This window comes from Cnephaeus nilssonii (genome assembly GCF_951640355.1).
Source record: "Cnephaeus nilssonii genome assembly, chromosome: 18".
NCBI classification, from domain to species: Eukaryota; Metazoa; Chordata; class Mammalia; order Chiroptera; family Vespertilionidae; genus Cnephaeus; species Cnephaeus nilssonii.
Genome location: NC_137089.1, coordinates 19,388,058 through 19,412,021, shown reverse-complemented (window position 1 = coordinate 19,412,021; position 23,964 = coordinate 19,388,058). Strand labels below are relative to the sequence as shown.

General features: G+C 45.3%; 1 protein-coding gene across 1 annotated transcript in view; it reads left to right on the top strand.

Moving 5' to 3' along the window:
* The window catches only part of SYBU (syntabulin), a gene marked incomplete at its 5' end in the record, with an annotated part of 46,633 nt that extends 27,358 nt beyond the window's left edge, over positions 1-19,275 (top strand). Inside the window, 4 exons of the mRNA XM_079795854.1 lie at positions 6,987-7,089; positions 13,706-13,909; positions 15,223-15,372; positions 17,496-19,275. Of these exons, the coding sequence (XP_079651980.1) occupies positions 6,987-7,089; positions 13,706-13,909; positions 15,223-15,372; positions 17,496-18,600 (1,562 nt within the window). The 3' untranslated portion in view covers positions 18,601-19,275. The remainder of the gene's footprint in view (positions 1-6,986; positions 7,090-13,705; positions 13,910-15,222; positions 15,373-17,495) is intronic.
* Between the last annotated feature and the right edge of the window lie 4,689 nt (positions 19,276-23,964).

Below are 23,964 nucleotides of genomic sequence, written 5' to 3'. Positions count from 1 at the left end.
CTTTCTCAGACCTTCAAAGCTACCTGCGCAGGGGACTGGCCTCTGCGAAGATGAAGTTGTTGTAAACCTGTGTGCATTTTCCTTGGGGCTCTCTGAAGGCAGGGTTCTAACCCAGGGGCAACTCGAGAGATTTTTGGAGGAGGCCATGGGAAGTTTGTTTCAGGACCATAGATCTTCAGACATAGTCTGTTGTGCACGCACACACACACACACACACACACACACACGGTAAAAAAAAAAAATAGAAACATGGTCTCCACTGAAGAATGGCTGAGGGAAAAACCACCTTTTTAAAAGAGTGTTTATAAAATGCATGACTTAAGGGGAATGAGGCACTTCCTAACTGTGGCGCCTATTAAGGGAAAGGTGTTTGAAAAGCCCCCTTCTGGCCCGGTAGCCACTGTGCCCATAGTTTTCGTTATGAAATAATAGAAGCTAACATGTTGAGTGTTAGCTATATTCCGGGCACATGTGTCACCTACTTTCCACCATCCTGGAGTAGTACTTACTATGGATATTTTCACCCCCCTTTTACAGGTGAGGAAATTAAGGCGGAGAGGAAGTAAGTAGCTTGCTCAAGGCTCTATAGAGAAAAGTTCCATGATCCAAACCCAGGCGGCTTGACTCCAAAGCCCTCTTAATATTACATTACATGGTGTAGTTGCTTTTATTATAAAATAACATTTTCTTTTAAGAAATGTAGGGGTTTTCTTAAGAAAAAAGACAAAACTAATTGCCCATCATTGCAGTGGGCCCCTAGTTATAATATGAGTATATGCACATGGTTAGAAAATCCAAATGGTTCCAAAAAGATATAAAATGAAAACAAGAGTCTCTCTGTATCCCCGCTGTCCCCTTGCCAAGGGAAGCCCTGTTATCAAACCTTTTTTAATCCCTCCAGGTTATGCATTACGTGAAGTGTTCGCACACAGCAGACATGCCACGTTCACTATTTTGCATCACGTTTTTCTTAACTAATACGCGATTTTCCGACATTTCCCCTTCAGCACGCACAGGTGCGCGCCACTCCTTTTCACGACTAGAGTCCTTACTGGCAGATAATTACGTTGTCTTTCTGGATGCTTCTGTGCAGGATAAATCCCAAGCAGTACGGTTTTCTTTTATGTGTGCTGCTTCAATTCACACTCTCACTAACCCTTACCAGAGGGTTTCCCCAAACGCTGCGCAGAACCACTATTAGCAAGCTTTGACTTTTGACTTTTTTGCCAACCAGATGAAGAAAGTCTCCTTTTTTATTTACATTTTAATGTTATATGTGACGTTGTATGGCTTTTCATGTATGTTGCTCATTTTTTTCCTCTATTGTCCTGTCATCCGTCTGTTCATGTCCTTTGCTCATTTTTCTTAGTTTTTTTTTTTTTTTTCAAATTTGTATGAGCTTTGGTGAATTAGCTTTTTATTCACTTCTAAATACTTTAAATTTGAACTTTTTGTTTTTAAATGCGTGTGCATGTGTGTGTGTGTGTGTGTGTGTGTGTGTGTGTATGCTTTTGTGTTTATGGTAGCTCCATTCATTGCACATCAATCAGAATGAAGATAAATCTTTTCTGAAATTATTATATAAATGGAAATGATACTTACAATTTTTCAGGAAGACTTCTGTTTTGAAATGCAACAATACTTTTTACATAGTTTTCCAATCAACTGATTGACCTTTTGATCAAATATTCCCTTTCTGCCTGGCAAGTGTGGCTCAGTGGTTGAGCATCAACCCATGAACGAGGAGATAACAGTTTTATTCCTGGTCAGGGCACATGCCCAGGTTGTGGGCTCGATCCCCTGTAGGGGGCGTGCAGGAGGCAGCCAGTGAATGATTCCCTCTCATCCTTGATGTTTCTATCCTTCTCTTCCACTCCCTTTCTCTTTCTGAAATCAATATTTAAAAAAAAAAAAATCCCTTTCCAAGATAAACACCCCTAGAAGGTTCAAGGAATAGTTTGCAAAATCTTAAACAAAAGTCCTCTGTGAAGGATTTTTTTGATTCCTTGGCTACCCCCCACCCCAAAGCTTTGCAGCTAAAAGTCGGTTCTACTGAATATGCTTTATAGAGCATCTTCTTTTATAGTGTCTTCTATAATTACATCTGTCCACTGCCCCAGCTGCTCCCTAATAGCTTTGCTTGGCTTCAGTGAAAATGGCTCATCTCTCCTCCCTGGAGAGCTTTAAATAAAAGATCTGTGTATCTCTGTGTGGGGATGAGAGGATGAAGGGATGAGGGACTGGCTTTTTTTCTTTCTTTGTTTTTTCTTTTTTAATTTGCTGCCTCTATTTGAGATGGGGATATAGGTGGCCAGCCTGAATTAATTTGATAGCTTTGTGGTGACACCCTAAGGATAAAGGAAGGTTTGGGATTGTGTCAAGCTCTGGTTTGGAATGACTTCATACAACTCTGTAGACGTCAGGATCGCTGTCCTCAGAGGCCCATGATGTTCTGATGTATGAGGATTGCACATTATCCTAAAAGCAGGCAAAAATAATAACATCCTGAGAGACCAGATCACAGGTAGTGGTTTTTAAAAGTAAGTTTAGTTATCTGTTTTTGCACATATTATTTTTGTTTGCATTTTTCCTTCTCTAATTCCCAGCCTCACCATCACATGCAGGGAATGCTTGGTATCCTGGCGTTATGAATAAAGTAACGCTTCTCAATAGAATCTAGCAAGACTACCAAACGAAAAACCACCAGGATTTCTGGAGGCCAGCGAGCGTAGCTTGTAGCTGGAAAATGCCTTCAGCTGCAGGGTGCTCAGGCATCAGGACTGGCGCCACACCGTGTCTTAAAGGTCAAGTTCATCCTGCCTGTGCAGTCCTGGAATCCCGCTCTGCCAACCGCAGCAGCTAATCCAAGACAGTATTGATAAGGAACAAAGACAGTATTGATGAGGATGACTGGGATATGCATATTTTAAATTCCCTTCCGCTTTTCAAGCTTGACTCTTCATTGGCCAAATCTTATTTCCCTGTGCTTTGTCCAAGCATTCCCTGTGACATCAGAGATTCCCAGTTGGGTGTCTGCACACAGGCAGATGGGGGCAAACCGTAAATACTAAAAGATTAAAATCTTTCATACTTAATGATATTGAAATATTAAAAGTGTTTAAATTGAGCATACTCTTTGGCTTAAAAGTTCTACCTTTGGGAATTAAAGAACTAAGTAGACAAGGATATAAATTCGTATGCCCAAGGATACCCGTTTCACGTTAGGCCTATGTTTAAGAATGTGGACCCTGGGGTCAGCTGGCCTGGGTCCCAATCTTGCCTCTACTTCTGATTAGTTGTGATACTGATTTTGTGTCATTCAGCTTTTCTGCCTTGTAAATGTCCCTCCCTCATAGGTTTTGTGCTATCACAAGAAATAAATGACTTAAACTGCAGAAGGTGCCTAGGATGGTTTCTGACGCATAGTGTTTGTTATCAATAGTAGGAAAACTGGAAATAGCCTCCATATGCATTGACTTAATGAAACAAAATGTGGTCTGCTTTCAAGATATTCACATATTATAAGAAAGACAATTAGGCTACATGATAGTGTATTAAGTCTGAATTCTAAAGAGTTGTATGTCAAAAGATTATAGTTTTGGTTTTTCTTTTGGTAATGGAATTATAGACTACATTTTCCCCTCTGGACCATTGCTGTTTTCTAAATAATCTACAAAGGAAATGTGTAGTATAATAAACTACATTGTCTTTTTACCGTCTTCAGAATAATAACAGCTAACATTTATTGAAAGCTTACAGTGGAGATCAGGTTATATGAATGTATGCATTGCTTGCACTGTCCCTAGGAGGCAGGTGCTATGATTATCATCTCCATTTCACAATTAAGAAACTGAGGCACAGAGAGGCCCTGTCTGACGCGGGGCCTGTATTTTTAGATTAGGTACTCTCTTTGTATGATTTCAGTACCAACGGAGCAATGAACTACAGCACCCACAACAATAACCTCGCTGCCTTCACGGCTTAAAGGAAATGAATGAAGAGTGCCTCCCCGTGTCTGTGTCTGTGTTGCCAGCTAATAGATCAATTGGGGGGGGGGTCAGGTCCCCAACCTTCCTCTTAGTTATCTTGCTTCAGCAAATGGGGAGAGTACATCAGGGGATGTAGTAAAATGGACTTTTCTGTGTAGCCCTTACATCAAGTGACTTTACATTGCATTAACCAAACTGGAAATAGTTATAATTTTGCAAATCATAAACTGAAATGGTTGAGAAGTAGCACTTTTTTTTTCCACTTTTGTATTATTCAAATAGTCCTGAATGCATCTATTGGGAACCCTGAATGAGCCTTCTAATCTCTTTCATATGTGCAGAAGATACGTTCAAAAAGTACAGGAACACAGTGGCATTAGGGCCTGCAAATACGTAAGAGTCAATTATTTAGTTCCTGTAGCAATGAAGTGTCCCTTTAGTTCAGAGAACTTAATTACCACAGATCAAAGGCATCATGAGGAAACGGTGGATTTTCAGCAGTTGTCTGTTTCTTTTGTAGAATTTCCATTTTTTTGTGCAGGCAGCTAACTTATGATTGATGGCTATTGTGTATCCTTTAAGAAATCAAAATTGGATGTTACCAAGTAATAATTTTACATTAGGAAATGGTATCTGAAATCTGGTGGCTGCAGCCACAGTATCTATTTTTAAAAATATGTTTTTATTGATTTCAGAGAGGAAGGGAGAGGGAGAGAGAGATAGAAGCATCAATGATCAGAGAGAATCATTGATGGGCTGCCTCCTGCACGCCCCACTCTGAGGATTGAGCCTGCAGCCCCAGGCATGTGCCCTGACCAGGAATCGAACCATGACCTCCTGGTTCATAGGTCGATGCTTAACCACTGAGCCATGTCAGCCAGGCACACAGTATCTATTTTTGAACATCTTCCACCTTTATGATTTAATAACTAACCTGGTAATTTACTAGCATACAAAGCTGGTTGAATGAGTGAGTCCAGACTAGTGTGTTCTTGGGTATCCTTGAGACTAAAATACGAATTTAGCCAGTGCATTTCTCAGAGGCAGCTAATTAGGTTCGGGGAGCTTCTGGAGTTCAATTTATCATTAAAGTCTCTGAAATCCAGAAGGACTAACTATCCCGTCTTGATAAATTGCCAGCCTAATCCTCCCAGAATTCTGCTGGGAGGTGAAATTCACTACTGTCTCCTGTACTCAGAGATCATTCTTGATCTCTTTCCCAGAAGAGGCCGGACTTCCTGACAGGTACTGGCAGCCAGGGGAGGGATTTCTCTCCTTGCTGTTGCTTACCTTCCCCTCTAGCAAATCTACTAGTAATACAACCCGTCGGTGACAGGATCTGCTCAGCAGTGGGCCAGTCTGGCCACACCGTGCACATATGGCTCATCTTGCCAGTTAGCGGGATGGTAGAACTCTCCCGTGTCCCCGCGTTCCCCGCTGCCTAGCTAAGGATGCAGCGTGGTTCATGGAAGTAGCACAAGGATTTGGGCAGGATTTGTCGCTCACAAACCTTGCACAAATCAGCCTTGGTCTCCTCAATTGTAGAACAGTGAGATTAATGTCTGCCTTACAAAGTTGTCAAAAATATAAAGAGTAGAAAGCATCTCCTTCAGGGCCTGGAACCTACTAGGTACTCATGAAGTCATTTTTATTATAATCATTGTTCACTGCCTGTTAGAAACTTAGGGAATTTTTTGCTCTAGCTGGTTTTGCTCAGTGGATAGAGCGTTGGCCTGCAGACAAGGGTCCCAGGTTCGATTCTGGCCAAGGGCACATGCCTGGGTTATGGGCTCGATCCCCAGTAGGGGATGTGCTAGAGGCAGCCGATCAATGATTCTCTCTCATCATGGATGTTTCACTCTCTTTTTCCCTCTCCCTTCCTCTCTGAAATCAATAAAGAAATATATTTTTTAAAATTATTCAATTTTTTCCTCAACTCACTAATGTGAGCTGGCTCTGGGTTCTAGACCAGAGAGTCAGGAGTTGTGTTGTAGGAGTTGAGAGACAAGGTCAAATAACGTGTACACCTAGGTTTGCTTTCTGAAAGCAAATGGAATTTCATCTTTTATTTCATCTCTTTCTTCTTCCCACTTATTCTCTCTCGCCTCTCTCTTCCCCTCCCTTTTATTTTCCCAAGCAAGCCATGGAATATTTTCATTACAATTTCAGAACCACAAATTTGTTGTTGTTGTTGGAAACGGGATTCATATTAATTATTCTACCACACTTCTAATTACATACCAAACTCTAGTCTGTACTCAAGACATAATGCAATCTTCCTAAACTAATGAACAATCCTTCCACCACCACCACCACCACCCCCGCCCCCCCCCCAAAAAAAAAACACCTAAATTTTCCAATTTTCCTTTAATTCAGAGGTTCCTTCACTGTGACCTTTTGTCGTTCTGTTTGGAAGCACTCAATGCCTGCTTTTCGTTAAGGTCCTGTTTTATAGCGAAACTGCAGCCGCAGTCAGAGAAAGGCAATAAGCAGATAGCGCGGTTCCAACACTTATCTGGAGCCCAGGCTTGCTTCCTGACCGCCTCGAACTGGTTGATTATCTCCAGACCCCGAAGTGCCAAATGCAAGTGTGGCTAGCTGACTACAAAAGCCCAAAGATAAACTCTCTCTCTCGGAAAAACTATGGGACTGACCAGCAGGCTGTTGGAGTTGCCTGCAGTTTGGGCCTGTGACTCACAGGGCGGGGGCACGTTTCTCCCCCACGTGGGCCGCTGTGGGTAGAGCCTGCTGGACGCCGGGCATCTGGATGCAGCCAGCCTCCTGCGCTGCTAGGCCGTGCTTACGAAACCATGTCCTGGTGGGTGCGCCTTCTCTTGGCTGCTGCGGGGAAAACGGGCCCGGGGCCGGGAGCTGTGGAATCTTGGCACGTGCTGAGCCAGAGTGCAAAGGCAGGGCGCCAGGGCCCCGGGGGGCCGGGAGCTGGCCAGCGCCCCGGGTTTCCTTCCCCTCATGCTTCTCCCCCCTGTTGTTTTGCAGGTAGTGAAGCCGATTTTAGCTCCTCGAGCAGCACGGGCAGCATTTCCGCTCCTGAGGTCCACATGTCTGCGGCGGGAAGCAAGCGCTCCTCTTTGTCACGCAAGTAGGCACTGTCTCCTGCTCCGTGGTTAGTGAGACCCTGTACACGGGTGGCTCACCTGGACGTGGTGCTTCTATAGGGCCACCCAGATGACTGTCCAGGCGTATCGTGTGGGTCAGTGAGTGGGTTTTGTGGGGTTTTTAGTGATTAGAAATGGGTGTTTTTCTCTACCTCTTCTCCTGTGGGTCACGTGGCTTGCCCTCTGTCACCTCTCATCCAGCCCTCGGCTCTGGGTCCAATCCACTTTCCCTTCCTCACTCACCTGTGTGCTCACTCACCTGGGTATCCAGCTAGCCTTCCGGTTTCCACCCGCCTCCCCTCGGGAATCTAGATTATGAATTCACCCTTTCTTTCTTCCAGCTGAGCTTCCTTTTCCTTATTTTTGTGCAAGAAGCATAATGACCGTGTGGGCATCCCAATATTTACTTGGGGGGGAGGGGGAAGGAAGTATGACGTTCATAGGCAATAGTGGCCACCGCAGAAAGGGGCAGAAGCGCTAAGTGTGTGGGCTCTGGGGCCAGGCTACCTTGGTTTGAACGGCAGCTTCACCTACAGGCTGTGTGGCCCTGAGCAAGTTGCTTCGCTTCTCCAAGCCTCAGTCACCGCATCTGTAAAATAGGGCTATAGTCATGCCCACCTCCTAAGGTTTGTTGTTAGGATTAGATGGGCTGATACAGGTCAAGTGTGCACTCATAAAGAAAAGGAAGCTCAGCTGGAAGAAAGGAAGGGTGAATTCATAATCTGGATTCCTGAGGGGAGGCGGGTGGAAACAGGGAAAGTGCCTGGAGCCTAGTAAGCATCAGCAGGGTTCGCCGTGGATGCTATTTGGATTGAGGGGAGACGACTGGGGGACATGGGAGCCTCTGCACACTGGGTGAGACAGGGATTCTCTGCCACCACCAGTGACTTATTCTACAAGTATTTGTTGGGCATCTGCTATGAGACAGGTTCTGGAGATAGGGCAGTAAACAAAATGCCAGGAAAATTACATTCCTTCTAGCAGGGAAAGAAAGAATAAAATGCATAAGCAATATAATTACTTTTAAAGCCTGCAGGGAAAGTCTACAGGAGAGTGATGGGGTGTGCGGTGTGTGTCAGGTAGGGGGGTTCTGGGAGACCTCTGCGATGAGGTGAGCTCTGAGCAGAGACCTGAACAAAGTGATGGATGAGCCACAAGACACTTGGGGGTGATTTGTCTCTAGACTTTGGGGTGCCACTTGGCTCTCCTGGGCCACAGTGTCCAAATGTGTATAAGAGAGGTTGGACTACATGTTGTTTTAAGGTCCCTTCCTGGAAGAAAGCTGTCCCGTTTCTAAAACCTTGCATTTCCAGGAGTCAGCGAGCGAATAGTTCCCCTTCCCCTTGGGGAAGTCGCAGCTTTGGCTGATGTTTAAAGGGACCTGAGACCCACAGTGTGGAGTTTATTGAAAACAAAGCTGAAGCCAGACAAACCTGTAACAAAAGAGCGAAGTCCACGTGAAAAAGCAGTCGCTCCATTCCCAAACACCATCTGTTTTGGAAATAAAGTGCCTCTGAGATCACAGGACGGTGAATATAAACGTTCTCTGTATAAGTCAGATGTGGCTTGCTCTGAAAATAACCCATTTATCTAACCCATTCAAGAAATTAGCCCCTACCCATGGTACAGGCATCGAAGAGCAGAGGAGCAAAAGGAAAAACAAATGTCCTGAAGAGGAAGCCAAATTTGTTAAGCCTTTCAACGGAATTTGTGTTTGTGGTTAAATTCCAAGGTAATGCCAGTAATACTGAGTGACTTAGAGAAAATATGCTAGTCTGGAACCCATGATATCTCTAAGTGGTTAAAAATTGATAGGTTAAACATAAAATAGCTAAATGTAACTGTGTGCAAATCAGATGTATGTTTAATAGATGGGAAATTGAAGTTGGAAATGTCCTATCCATTACCCTCACTTTTTTTTAAATCCTGACCCCAGGACATGCTTATTGATTTTAGAGAAAAAGAAAGGTAGGGAGGGAAGGAGGAGAGAGAGAGAGAGAGAGAGAGAGAAGAGGAGGGGAGGGGAGGGGGAGGGGAGGGGGAGGGGAGGGGGAGGGGGAGGGGGAGGGGGGAGTGGAAAGAAACAGTGACCGGGGAATTGAACCTGCAACCCAGTTATGTGCCCTGATTGAGAATCAAACCTGTAACCTTTCAGTATACAGGACAACACTCCAACTAACTGAGCCACACCAGTGCCACACCAGTCAGGGCCCTCACTTTTTTTTTTTTTTTTTTATCTGACCCAGGCACAGAGCACCATGAGTAGATTTCTATGATGGAATAACTCAGCAATTCACATTGTCTTTGTGACCCACACATTGAGGGCAACTCCTCTAGATGGGCCAGTATCCATGCCAAATTCTGTAATAGCTTGTGATCTGTTTAATTGGCTCATTCCTCCTATTAGGAAGGAACTTTCTCTGTGGAGAATTAGCTCCTGGGAGGAAGCATGGCAGGAACATCTGGCAAAGGTGGGGTGGGAGGAGTGAGGGGCAGGTGGAGTTGGTGAGAATCGTTTTGATAGGTGATTTTAAAAAGAACCCATTAGAGATTTACAAAAGATCTCTTCTTGTAGAAGGCCAGGTCTGCTGATGGATCTGAGGCATTCTCTTCCTTAAACTAAAACCCTGTCTGATCAGAGGCAGACGGAAGTGAGAAGAAGAGAAGGGCTTGGGATTTGGAGTCAGACAGTCCTGCACCTGAGTTCAGCCTCCATTGTTTATTAGGTGCATGACCCGAGCCCTGAGCCTCCGTTTCCTCTCCTGGAAAATGGGGTAATAATGGCCTCTACCTCATGCTGCTGTTGCTGATGGTGGTGGTGCTGATTATGGTGATGATGATCATACCAATTTGCTAGGGCTGCCATGAAATACCACAGACTAAGTGGCTTAAACAATAGAAATTTACTTTCTCAGAATTTTGGAGACGATTCGTATGAGATGAGGTGTCAGCAGGTTTGGCTTCTTCTGAGGCCTCTCCCCTTAGCTAGCAGATGGCCGTCCTGTCCCATTTCTTCACAGTCCTTTCTCTGTACCTGTCTGTGTCAAATGTTCCTCTTTGTATAAGGACACTCGTCAGATTGGACTAGAGCCCACCCTAACCGCCTCATTTCAACTTCATTTCTTCTTAAAAAGCCCTGTTTTCAAACAGGGTCACATTCTTAGGTACTGGTGGTTAGGGCCTCAACCTATGGATTTGGGGGACACACAATTCAGCCCAAAACAGTGATCATGGTAACGGTGATGGTGATGATGGTGTTGATAAGAATGTTACCTGAAGTAAGGGACAGCAGCTGGGGGAATAGAAATTCACCCGGATGCCCTAGCTGGTTTGGCTCAATGGATAGAGTGTCGGCCTCTGGACTGAAGGGTCCCAGGTTAGATTCCAGCCAAGGGCACATGCCTGCGTTGCGGGCTCGATCCCCAGTGTGGGGCGTGCAGGGGGCAGCCAATCAATGATTCTCTCTCATCATTGATGTTTCTATCTCTCTCTCCCTCTCCCTACCTCTCTAAAATCAATAAAATATATTTTTAAAAAAATAAGAAATTCACCTGGGCCCCTTTCGAGGTTTCCATCTTCATGTCTCCCTGTCTCTCACTTTCCATTCTCCTCCTCATGTTTGCAGGCATGGGGTGGGGTCAGCAGAGTTCTATCTCTCCCCTGCGGATTTCATTCTTGTTCACCAAATCAGGGGCGTTAGGTGGGCTGAGGGAGGGTAGCATCGGGTTTGCCTATTCACAGCCACGACCAATATGCAATCCCTGCTTCTCCTTCGAAATGTTTTATCATCACCCATGATGACTTTGGATTAAACTAAATGTAAGGAACAGACAGATATTTTTAAGTATGTACTTTCTCTTTAAAAAGTTAGCTGTTACAGTCTAGTCATTCATCTCCTGAAATACATGTGAATATGTTTAAAGACTTGATTGTACTTCAGTCATGTTTAATAGCTTAAGAGTTTTTGCTTTAGTCTGTAGAGCAGATGAGTTCTTACAAAATCCTCATCTAATTGCATTTTGTCTTAGTCACATACTACACTGAAGAAGTCAGTGGCAAATTCTTCAGGTAACAACCACATACATAGCCAGTACCTAATGTACCTGTTTACAAGCTCAGAGCAGTATATTCCACTTGGGGAAAGTAGGAGGCATTTCTGTAGCGTGAAAAGACCTGGATTTCATTCCCCATTCAGCTCTGTGTTCTTGAGCCAGTTTTTTGTTTGTTTGTTTGTTTGTTTGTTTTTTCTCTCTGAGCCTCAGTGACTTACTGAGTACTTCACGGAGAGGGAGATAACCTCTGTACCAGCTTTATATCCAGCATGATGGTCAGTTACATGAAACAGTGTTCATAAAGCACCAGGAACAGGGCTGGAGTCACAGGAGGTCCGTGGTGAAGGTTGACTCAATAGGATTCCCCAGGTCAAAGTTAGGGAGAGTTCTTTACTGTCTGCCCTAACTTGTAATGGCTAACCCTCCACATTTCTCACAGCCACGGTAAGAAGCAGTCAGGCCAGTTGGTGCCAGACTTGGAAGTGACGTATGAAGAAGCAAATCCAAGCCAGGGTGCATGTTCTCTGCAGCTACCCCTGAAGTCCTCCCGCCCCCGGGCTGCTCAAGTTGGTTTGTCACAAAGCCATCAGCCCATCTGTTCTCTATAAAGCGTCCCCTTTTCATGAAGAGGAGACAGAGTCCATTTGCATGATTTCAAAAGGAAAGAACCTTTTAACTTTCCAACGTGGTGATGTTTCCTTTGTGTGTGATTTATGGGTTGACAGCTAGTTGACATTGTATTTGATTTTAAAGAATTGTGGTTTTGGAGCCAAGTGTACCCACGTGCATGCTCACATTCCCGTCCACACACGTTTCTCATTGAGATGTGTCGGTTGGACACGGCGGTAATTAAAATGGCAAGCGGGGGGGATCGTCAAAAAGCAGGATGCTCTGTGTCCTCCTATTCCAACATTCTTCTCAGAATGCTTCCCTGGGACCAGATTAACAGGGAAGTGGAAACAAGTTTCTTCTCTGATGACACCCTATAGTTGAATTGCCCTGAACAGCTTATCAAATGCCCTCACCTGCATTCTTTGATTTTTTCCTATCAACTCTGTGAGGAAGACAGGAGAAGTTATCATATATCCCCATAGGTTAAGTTCCTATGATGTGGCAGTGCCAGGATGTAAACCCAGTGTATTCAATTATCAGTCATCCAGGAAGCACCTACTGTGTGCCAGGCAGCAGCGGGGATAGGAAAGGCCAGGCTGTGTTTCTGCCCACAGCATGCCCTGTCTCTCGGGAAAGGAGGGTTGAAATCGTGATGCATTGCGGTACGTTTCACGTTGGAAGTTTGCACAGAGTATTAGGGAGCAACAAGGAATGGCACCTACCCCGGCCTTGGGAAGGAAGAACCCAGAAAAGGCTGCTTGGAGTAGGTTCCCATCAGTTTCGAAGGAGGAGGTACCCAGAGGCTTAGGGTAGGGAGCAGAAGGAGAATATACTAGGCAGAGGAAATTAGAAGCTTAAAAATATAAAGATGATGGAGAGCGTGGATTGTCAGGAAACTGAAAGTCGTTTGGAATGCTGGGATAGAGGGAGGAGCGGGGCGTGGCAGAGGATGGGTGGGACTGGGGGGTGGGATTGGACCTTGCGAACATGCTAAGGAGTTTGGCCTTTATTCCGGAGGCAGGGGGAGCCAGTGAATGGCTTTGGGGCGGGCAGTGATACTCAAATTCCATTTTAGAAAGGCCACTCCAGCTGCAGGATCAAGACAAGGGCCAGGGAGCGAAGAGGGGGCTGTGACAACATCTCGGCAGTTCAGTGATAAAGGCTGTGCTAAGTTATTGGGGATGGAAAGAAAAGGGGGGGAAATAGGTGATTAAAATTATAGACTTGATACATTTATGTGGGCTATTTTTTAAAAAATATTTTTATTGATTTCAGAGAGGAAGGGAGAGGGAGAGATAGAAACATCAATGATGAGAGAGAATCATGGATCGGCTGCCCTCTGCACAGGGATCGAGCCCGCCACCCAGGCATGTGCCCTGACTTGGAATCGAACCGTGACCTCCTGGTTCATAGGTCGATGCTCAACTCCTGAGCCACGCCAGTCAGGTTTATCTGGGCTATTTTATTGTTCTATTTTCTCTTCCTCCTTTATGGGCAGTCCCCCTCTCCCCCTTTCTCCAAATGAGCCAACCCAATTGTCTTAACCCACCTGGAGCTGAAACAGGTGTCCTGGAACAAACACCACATCTGCAAAACCGCCTCCAAAAGGAACCTAAACCAAATCAATATTTACATGGTTTGTGTTCCTAGCAGGCAGCTGGGTTTAATCCAAAACAAGCTTTGTGGTCAGAAACCATTTGAAAGAATAGCAGAGGGAGAGGTTGCCGGTGCCGATGGCACAAGGAGAGAAAGGATCGGGCAGGTGGGAAGAAGGCTGCTCGCAAGGGCAGTTTGCACCAATAATTGCATTGCCTCTTTCTAACTCTATACGTTGGATTTCCTTAGTGGTAACTAGCTCTAAGGAGTAAAGCATTAGCGGTGGCCACCAGGAGCCTCGAGGGTTTTAACTTTTTTTTTTTTCATGCTCTTCCCTCAGCCGAGGTCCCCACGGGCGGAGTAATGGAGCTTCATCGCACAAGTCTGGCAACAGCCCCCAGTCCCCACGGGAAAAGGACCTGCTGTCCATGCTGTGCAGGAATCAGCTGAGTCCTGTCAACATCCATCCCAGCTATGCGCCTTCTTCCCCAAGTAGTAGCAACTCTGGCTCCTACAAAGGAAGTGACTGTAGCCCAATCATGAGGTGAGTCCTGATCATCTTTCAATTCATGGTTCCTTGTTCGTCCTACATAGTAAGTTTTCTTTAAAAAAATAGTTATGCAACTCTTGATCCGCTGTCTTATTCTGCAACAAGACACTTCTCTTTCCCACACTCAGCTCATTGTTTAAGGGCTGCTGCCGAAAGAACGCAAGCCACAATCTCTCCTAAGTTTCGGCAATCCAAGTAGGGAGTGGGTAGGGAGGAAAATGGAATCGCTCATGTGTCTCTTTAGACACCAGTTATGTGTTGAGTACCATGTTGTGCCAGGTACTGTGTGACGTGCTGGGACTAGAGCAGCGAGCAACAGAGCTGGGCCCTGTGCGTACCACCCAGAGGAGAAGAAAGACCTGACTCATCTCATGACAACAACTCACTGAGATTATTCTGCAAGTCTAAGGTGGCCAGGGCTCCAACTCTGCAGGGACCAGAGCAGGCCTCGCTGAGAAAGTGAAATTGAAATGAGATCTGAAGGTCAAACAAGGAATGAGTTCATCCTTGAGGGATGGGGGTGGGGAGGCAGAAAGAAGGAACTGTACGTCCAAAAGGGCCAGGACAGGAGGGACGGGGGGCTGAGAGCTGGACGCAGGCCCTCTTGGCTGGAGGGCAGGCTCAGGGAACAGGGCGAGGGCAGTGGCTTAGGTCGGGTCCACAGTCAGGGAAGAAGCTGCCAGCCGTCCTCCTTCAGCCCCTTCCTCCGGGCGTCTGTTCTCATCAGTCAGCTCTCGTACAGCCTGAGGGGCTGGATTCCAGCTCCGCGTGGTTTGTAGAACATCAGGCACCTCTCTTACCAAACACACTCAGCCTCGTTCCCGTCAGAAGGAGGAAACTGCCCACCGAATCAGCACACTCACTCCAGGGACTGGTTTCGGAACAATTTGAATTCAACTCATAACAATCAGGATCTTAGGGGCACATTGTGTGGAAAGTTAGGTCATCTCGCTCCCTTCCTTCCCTCCCGCCTGCCCGCTCTCATTGTCCTTTAACATAACAGCCTGCTACTCTGAGCTGGCAGGCAGGCGCCTGGGCCATTGTGTATTATTTTGTCTGAGATCATTCAGAAGCCAGAGAAAATCCTCCCTCTCCCCTGTCACCCTCCCCACACACCACCCTGATATTCCATGTAATGAACATCCTAAGACTGGCAGGTGCATTACCATCCCCTTTCATGGTGAGGTCACACGTTACTGAGGTTTAAGATCTCAACACACAGCCGCCACTTCTTCTCAAGCTCTTCTCTGTGCCTTCATTGGCCTTTTTATACTAAAGGTAACATTCCGTCACTTGGGCTGTTTCAGGCGGTCTGGAAGGTACATGTCCTGCGGTGAGAATCATGGGGTCAAGCCCCCAAATCCAGAGCAGTATTTGACTCCCCTGCAGCAGAAAGAGGTGACGGTGAGACACCTGAAAACCAAGCTGAAGGAATCTGAGCGCCGACTCCACGAGAGGTGAGTCCCAGTTCCCCGCACAGGGTGGTTTAGGGCAGTTGTTTTTTTTCTTCTGTAAAATGAAATATGAAACCACACTGTAGAAAATTGGAAAAGAAGAAATGTGATTTCATTTCTGTCATATTTCATAACTCAGTCTCTCAGAAGATGTGGCTGTTTCAGGAGTTCAGGGGACCCTCCTTCGTTAGAGGGGACCGCCTCCCTGCTCTGGGTGTGAGCAGCTTTGACAGGAGGAGTTGGGTGTGTGCCTGACTATTTTTAAATGGCAGGAACACTCAGAGGAACAATCCATACTTCCAGCCCAATGGGTCACACACAGGGAGCCCCTAGTAAGCTCTGTTTATTTCTGTGAGAGAGTGGATGGCTGTGTGCACCGTGATTCCTGCCAGCTATTTCTGTGCTGAAGGAAGAGGTTCATTATTCTTGGCCAAGTGTTAAGGTAAAAAGCAAAACAAAGCAGCCCATGATTAAGAGATCTTATCTCGGAGAGAAGAGACCTGTGACAATTCGAGCAGACGAGATTCTCTGCTTGATGGTTTTCCCCTGGAACATTTTAGGATGGATGGGCAGAGCTCCAACCAGGGTAGCTGTGAACCCAAGGTAAGGTTGCCCAGAGTCAGACCCTACTTTCTGGAAGTCTTTGGGGGTATGATTTGAAGAAACCATGTGAGGGTTTGAGCAGTCATGGGGGAGATGATTCAAGCCTAAACTTAAAGCAGCAAAACTGTCACCATCTCTTCAGATGTCAAGATCCTCACTGCCAGGTCTTCATATCCCTGAGAATGTGTGGACATAGGAAGGCATTATATGTAAGGAAGAAATTTTCGACAAAGATCTTGAAGTAGAGTCCTGTGAAGGATCTAAAAACATAGGCTAGATTCTCTTCAGTGTAGGATGGATCTGATATCATCTTACCTGAGAGAAGATAGAATAATCAATTTTTCACAAAGTCCTTGCAACATGTATCATTTTATGATTTACTTTTTTTTAAAAAAAATTATCATTGGAATATGATGAGAGCAATTCTGCCTTCCTACATAGGTGATTGGAAGTGAAATGGGCCTGGCTGGCATGGCTTAATGGTTGAGCATTGACCTATGAATCGGGAGGTCTCAGTTCGATTCTTGATCAGAGCACATGCCTGGGTTGTGGGCTCCATCCCCATTGTGGGGCATGCAGGAGGCAGCCTATCAATGATTCTCTCATCATTGATGTTTCTATCTCTGTCTCCCTCTCCCTTCCTCTCTGAAATCAATAACAGTATATATATATTCTTTAAAGTGAAATGGACTTTCCTTCCACAAACTATCTATATATATGAAAGGCTAATATGCAAAGTGTCCCCTTGGGTGTTCGACCAAGAGACCGGGAGTTCAATCCCTCACTATGACATGTGCTGACCACCAGGGGGTAGCGCAGAACAAAGGAAGGCCCTGGCCAGCAGCCGGAAGGCCCCAATCGGCCCTGATTGCTGGCCAGGCCTAGGGACCCTACCCGTGCATGAATTTCATGCACCGGGCCTTTAGTAGGTATATAACAGGATAACAGAGACTCTAATATGTTCTAATAATAAAACTTTAAATATTAAGATTGGTGGGGTTTTTTAAAATATATTTTCATTGATTATAGAGAGGGAGAGAGATAGAAATATCAATGATGAGAGAGAAACATCAACTGGCTGCCTCCTGCATACCCCCTACTGGGAATTGAGCTCACAACCCGGGCATGTGCCCTGACCAGGAATTGAACCGTGACCTCCTGGTTCATAGGTTGATGCTCAACCACTGAGCCATGCCAGCCGGGCTCAAATATTAAGTATTAAATAAGGTATAATGCTTGTAAAATATTTAATGCAATGTCTGACATGTAGTGATGCTCCAAAAAGAGGGGGGAAAAAACAATAGGAGTGTTTTTTATTCTGATTCTAGTTACTAGAATTATTTTAGCTATTTTACAGTTGGGGGTGGGCTTGTTTATGGGTATCAACCTGGGAAAGAAAAAAATGTCAAAACTGGTTAATGTCTGTGTTTCAAGTGGAAGAGCTTGGTCTCTTGCCTGTGTGTCAGCTGGCTCAGAGATGACATTTTCTCAGCCTCATGGGTCTGCTCCTCTTCTCACTGCAGGGAAACAGAAATTGTGGAGCTGAAGTCCCAGCTGGCCCGGATGAGGGAAGACTGGATTGAAGAAGAGTGCCACCGGGTGGAGGCCCAGTTGGCCCTCAAGGAGGCCAGGAAGGAGATCAAACAGCTCAAACAGGTCATCGAGACCATGAGGAGCAGCCTGGCCGACAAAGACAAAGGCATTCAGAAATACTTCGTGGACATCAACATTCAGAACAGGAAGCTGGAGTCCCTCCTGCAGAGCATGGAGCTGGCGCACAGTGGCTCCCTGAGGGACGAGCTGTGCCTGGACTTCCCCTGCGAGTCCCCAGAGAAAAGCTTCCCCCGAGACACCCCCGTTGGCCAGACGGCAGACGGGCTGTCCGTGGAAGAGCAGGTCACAGAGGAAGGGGTGGACAGTGAGCTGCTGGTGGGAGACAGCGGGGTGGATGGCTCGGATTTGTTGGATGAGCTGGCGACGGCCACGGACACCCAGGCCGACGACCTGGAGCTGCTGCACTCCACCCCTGGGGCAAAGGTCCTGGCGATCGTCCCCACGGAGGTGGGTCCGGAGGAGGGCCGCGTGGTGGTGGAGCGGGCCGTGCAGACCGACGTGGTGCCCTACAGCCCCGCGGTCTCCGAGCTCATCCAGTACGTGCTCCAGCTCCAGGACCCCTGTGCCTGGAGCCCAGCATCGCCTTCCGAGTCGGCGGCTGACTCCACAGAAAGCTTCCCGGAGTCCATCTCCGCGTTGATGGTTGATTTAACTCCAAAGAATCCAAACTCAGCCATCCTTTTGTCTCCCGTGGAGACCCCATACGCCACGGTGGAGGCGCAAGCCCCTGCAAACCGCCTCATGAGAGAGCTGGATTTTGCAGGTTGCACGGAGGAAAGGTTGGACGGCGTCCTCCCGCGGGCCCCGGGGGCCGTGGGGAGGCAGTACTGGAGCCGCAGTTTCCTGGTGGATCTCCTGGCCGTGGCTGCCCCCGTGGTGCCCACCGTGCTGTGGGTGTGCAGTACTCAGAGAGGGGGCACGGATCCCGTGTACAACATCGGGGCCTTGCTCCGGGGCTGCTGCGTGGTGGCCCTGCACTCGCTCCGCCGCACCGCCTCCCACGTGCAGACCTAGAGAGCAGCGGTGGTTCCGTGTGCCAGTGGCCGCAGGTGGTGTGGTGCCAGGTGGAGAGGCAGCAGGTCGACCCAGGGCGGTCTCTGTTCTGTCGTGTTGCTCCTCGGTATTTGATTTGCACTATATTTAGTGGCAGCCTGTTCCCTGTGGAGGACCGGAGGTACCTTCCAAGGCATGGAGACCTGGTTCAAGTCCAAAGCCCCGCCCGTGTGGTGTAGAAAGCATGCTCGTGACCCTGCGTGTCGTCAGAGGTGCCCGTTCTTACCCTGGTGGTTCAGGAAGAGAAAATGCAAGGTTTGCACTTTGCAGACAGCTTCTGTCCTGCCGGCATGTGATCTCCTTGCTTTGCTTCGTGCTGTTTTCCGATGTGTGATTGTTCCAGCGTTCCTGATGGTCTTGTGCGTAGCAGGGGACTGTAACCAAAAATGAACATGTATTTGCGTCCTTGGTTTGAAGAAGTCTTGGCTAATCCTTTAGTGTCTTAATTGGGGTTGATAAGGTTTGAGTGTTTGCCATTTTCTACTAAATATAGCTCTGAAGTCTAAAAATGGCTTTGTTTGTTCTTAAATCTGTTAATTGATGAAACTGTCCGTAAGTTTACAGTGTATTAACTTATTTTTTTGCTTATTATAGTGTTTTATTGGAAATAGTTTGTAACCAGACACTTCGGCATGATGAAAATAAAGATTAGTGTTTACAGTTAAATAAATGTTTTATCCCCCTATAAAATTATGATCTCTGCAGTTTTATTTTAATAGATAAAAAAGATGAAAGGAGTAGCAGATCCTTCCATGGTTATCAATAGTGGTCTGTAAAAATGGGATTAAGTTAAGAAATTGAAGGGAACATAATTATTAAAGGTGAGGATTTCCTTTCCTGTCTTTAAAAAAACAAACAAAAAACATTGTTTCCGAGTAAAAGTAGCTTTGGTTGTTTGTTTTTAAATTACCCATATGCTTGTTTTTCCATATATTTATTCAGTAAGGATGTGTTGAGTATTTTCAAGAAAGTTGTGTTGAATTTTTCCCAGGCATGTTAAGGGTGCAGAGAGGGAGAATATGCTAGGACCATACACCCTCCTCCCCTTGGAATAATAGGGTGAGGGTGGGTGGCTGGGAAAGGATGATATAGTATTTGATCGGTATTCATTTCTTCTTTGCATCAATCTTGGGAAGTGGGTATTACTCCATTTTACAGATGAGAGAGCTGAGCCTCAAAGACGTGCTCAGAATGTCATAATTCATCTCAGAAGCCAAGATTTCAAGTGTCAGCAAAGCAAACACCTTTCCACTTTACCACACAAAGGGAAGTAACTTCTCATTCAGAAAGTCTTCCTCCATGTAGAACTTTTTACCTTTAATACTATATATTTTATCTACTATGCCTTGGTTATTGCCCATCCTCCACTAAAATATTAACTCTCTGAGGGCAGGAATCTGTGTTCTACTTTGTTCATAAATTATATCAAGAATTTAGAACAGTATATGGCACATAGTAGGTGTTAGGTCCACGCCGACAGGAGCCAGGCCAAGAGACTTGAGTGTTTAAGAAATTTTATTACATTCTCGTCTCAGCCCTTCTGTTCACAGATGTGACAATAAATTTATAAATTTTGCTTTTTAATTTCATTCCGCCTGGTTCCTCTCAGCATCGACTTAACAGTGGGATTCTAGCACTAACTGTTAAATGATTTACCCAACAAATTCTTATTGGGTGCTCACATGCTAGGCACTTTACTGGCTTGGTCTTCAGTAGTGGAGGATACTGTTTCTTCCTTGAGAGGTCTTAAATTCCGCCTGTGAACGACATAAAATATGCCAACAAGATCATTTTAAATGGCGGTAAGTGCTTCCAAGGAGATAAACAAGGTGAAGGAAAGGAAACACGAGCACTGATGGGTGAAAAAGAGCCTGTCACGTGAAAATATGGCAAATAAAATGGTGCAAAAAGAACAAATGCAAAGGCCGAGAGGCAGGAAAGGGCTCAACGTTTTATAGGGGCTTCAAGGAGGCCAGTGGCTAGAGCAGAGTGAAGGGGAAGGGGAGGTTTGGAGAAGTGGACAAGAAGCCAGTTCATATGGTGCCTTGTAAATCATGGTAGGGTTGGGTTGAATTTATTCCCAGTGCAATGAGAAATATTGACGGACTTTAAACAGAACAATGATATAATCTGGTTTCTTTCTCCTCTCCCCTTCCCCGGACTCCTCCCTCTCTCCTCCTCTTTACCCCCCTTCTCTCTGGCTGCATTGTAAGCAGGCAGGAGCAGCAGAAGCAAGGAGACCATGTAGAGATCTACTGTAAATAGTCCAGGTGAGTAATTATGACAACTTGGAGGTGGATATAGAGATTAAGTTGAGTAACTGAAGATGTAGCTTTGAAGATAGCAACTGTTGTGATTTGCTGATAGATTAGATGTAGGGAGGGGTGAGGTAGGGTTTAAGGAAGAGAGAAATTAAGGATGGATGATTCTCAGGTTTTTAACTTGAGCACCTGTGTCAATGGTGGTGCCATTCACTGAGGGTATAAAGAGATTGAGAAAAACAAGTTTGGGAAAATAAATTTGAGGTGTCTATTAAACACCTGTGTGGAAATGTCAAGTGAGTAATTGCATATATACATGAATGTGAAAATCATGGGAGTTGTCAGGGTTAGAGCTATAAAACTGGGGTTCTTCAGCTTTTATTTACTATTTAAAACCATGGGTGGATGAAATCATCCAGGGAGAGTGTAAAGAAGATAAAGGCCAAAGACTCAGTCCGGGGCACTTCCACATTTAGATAGAGGATGAAGACGCAACCAAACAGCCTGATAAAAGGCAGCTCAAAGACAGGAGGTAAACTAGTGAATGTAGTACTATGAAAACCAAAAGGGAGAGTGCTTCAAGAGTGGACCAGTCAATTGTGTTGAAATCCTACCAAGAAGTTGAGTAACGTGAGAACATATACATTTGTACTGGCTTTGGCTTTGACCACGAAGTCTTAGTGACTGTCAAGATCATTTCTTAGGAGAAAATGAGCATGGAAGCCAGATTGAAGTAGGCTGGAGAGTGACCAGAAGAAAGTAGAAATTGATGCATGCAGCTATTTTTTTTTTTTTTGGCTACATTTTACTGAAGGGGGAATAAGGAAGTAGGATACAGGGGTTTTAGTTTTCAATATTGAGAGGAGAGCACATTTATACACTTTGTGATTGAGCCAAAGAAGAGAAAGAAATTGATGACCGAGGAGAGAGGATTAGCTGAAGGAGGGGAGCCCTGGGCAACATGAGAAGGAATAGGATGTAGGGCACGAGGATGTGCATGTGGGAAGATGGTTTGTCTGGGAAAGGGCATTGCTCCCATTAGAACACACATGGGCACTCAGCACACAGCCGTAGAGACTTGGCTGAAATGGAATTGAAGCTATTTTGGGAGGTGAATAACCGGAACTGTCCCAAAATAATGAGCCGTGCTGACTCAGGTCCCTTCCTGTATCCAGCCCAAACCAATACCTAGACGCTGTTATCTTCCTTACAGTCCCTCCTTGTGTTTATTTTTAGTCATTGCTAAATCCACCCATTTTTACTTTAAGAAAAATTATAAGGGTGTTTTTGGTCTCCACTTGTTGCTATAGAAATGAATATAACCACATAAATTCAACACTGTCTTTTATCAAATCAAAATGGATGGAAAGATGGGCTCTGGTAAAGAAGAATTCTCCATGAACCACAAATATTTATGTTGATTATCAAATTGGAGGCAGCTGATCATGAAGAGCAATTTTTTATTTTTTTTTGGTCTTAATGACCTGCATCCTTGTCTAAACCAAATGATTCAAAGTTAACTGCATATTCTACCCACACTGAGACAAATTGTGCAAAGATAAAACCAGAGGTCCTAGAGCAGCTACTGTGCTTTCCTTCCCCACCCCCACCCCAGTAGTTACTCGGTTTTTCTTTTTCTCCCCTGCCACCTCCACCCTTCTCCAAGGTTTCAATATGTATACCAGTAGTCTGTGGAAAATTACTGCTTTGATTCAGAACGGTCTCTCACAAGCGAGTCCCTTGGAGTAAATACAAGATGCAGCATAGCTTGCCTTTCGAAAGCCCAAGGCGTTGGCTGCTTTTGTGGACAGGATGATCTGACCCCATAGAAAGAAGTGCCTCTAAGTTGCTTCCCGTAATTTGGATGCCTGTGATGCACAAACAGGCAGGAAAAAGGAAAAAAAGAACAAATCCATTCCATTGAACACATTGCTGTCCCATCAAAGCAAATGTTAAACATTCCCGACAGTTATGTGTGCAAACATTCCAATTTATAAGAAAAGATTTTTTCCCAAAGGGATATGTTGACCTTTCCAAGTTGAGCTGTTCAGAAAGGGAGGGGGAAATGCAATGTACTCAGATGCCAAGCGTTTCTGACATTTGGGCAGGAGAAAAAGGAAGTCTGTGATTTGCATTTGTCATAGGCCCTCCCTAAGTAGCGGTTGGGTCTGATGTGTTTTTCTTTTGAGGATTTTTCATTTTAAAAGTCTTGGGGTAGTTTCTGACTTCTATTTTGGCTCTGTGAGCACTTTTACAAAATTCACTTACTTCCAGTCTTACCAGGCAACATGTATACAAGGAAGCAGTAACCTAGGCAATTAAACATAGCAGCGTATAGCAACGAAGGCTTGAAAGAACGCCAACAAACTCCCAGTTGTTGCAAAGAAAAACAATTAGAAAGTCCAAATAGAATAAAAAAAATTTATGTCAAGTCATTATGTGTAAACCCCTGGAAGAGATGCTGGGCTGTGACTACTGATTCCCCCATGTTCACAATGATCGTGATAACTAATGGTTATAACCATGATTCTACAGAATTTCAAATTCAGAAGAGGTTTAACTGTGTTAAAAGATTGGAATATTTCAGTAGTGTTTAAATTTTGTAAAAGTTGTATCTCTTTTAAAAATATGTATTCAACATTAAACAAATCTCCAATACATAAAACACATAAAAGTGAAGTTTTATGGCCTGGAGCCCTGCCCGTGCTTCCTTCTCATCCTCTATGGTGGTTCCAGTGTCACCTCTGAGGACAGCTTGAAAACCAGTTCTTTGAAAACTGCCAGTTCAGCCCCAGCCGGGTGGCTCAGTTGGCTGGAGCATCATCCCATACACTAAAAGGTTGCAGGTTCGATTCCCAGTCAGGGCATATACCTAGGTGGCAGGTTCCATCTCCTGTAGGGACAATCAATGTTTCTCTCCCTTCCTCTCTCTCTAAAAATAAATTTTAAAAAATATTTTTATTGATTTCAGAGAGAAAGGGAGAGGGAGAGAATAGAAACATCAATGATGAGAGAATCATTGATTGGCTGCTTCCTGCATGCCCCCTACTGGGGATCGATCGAG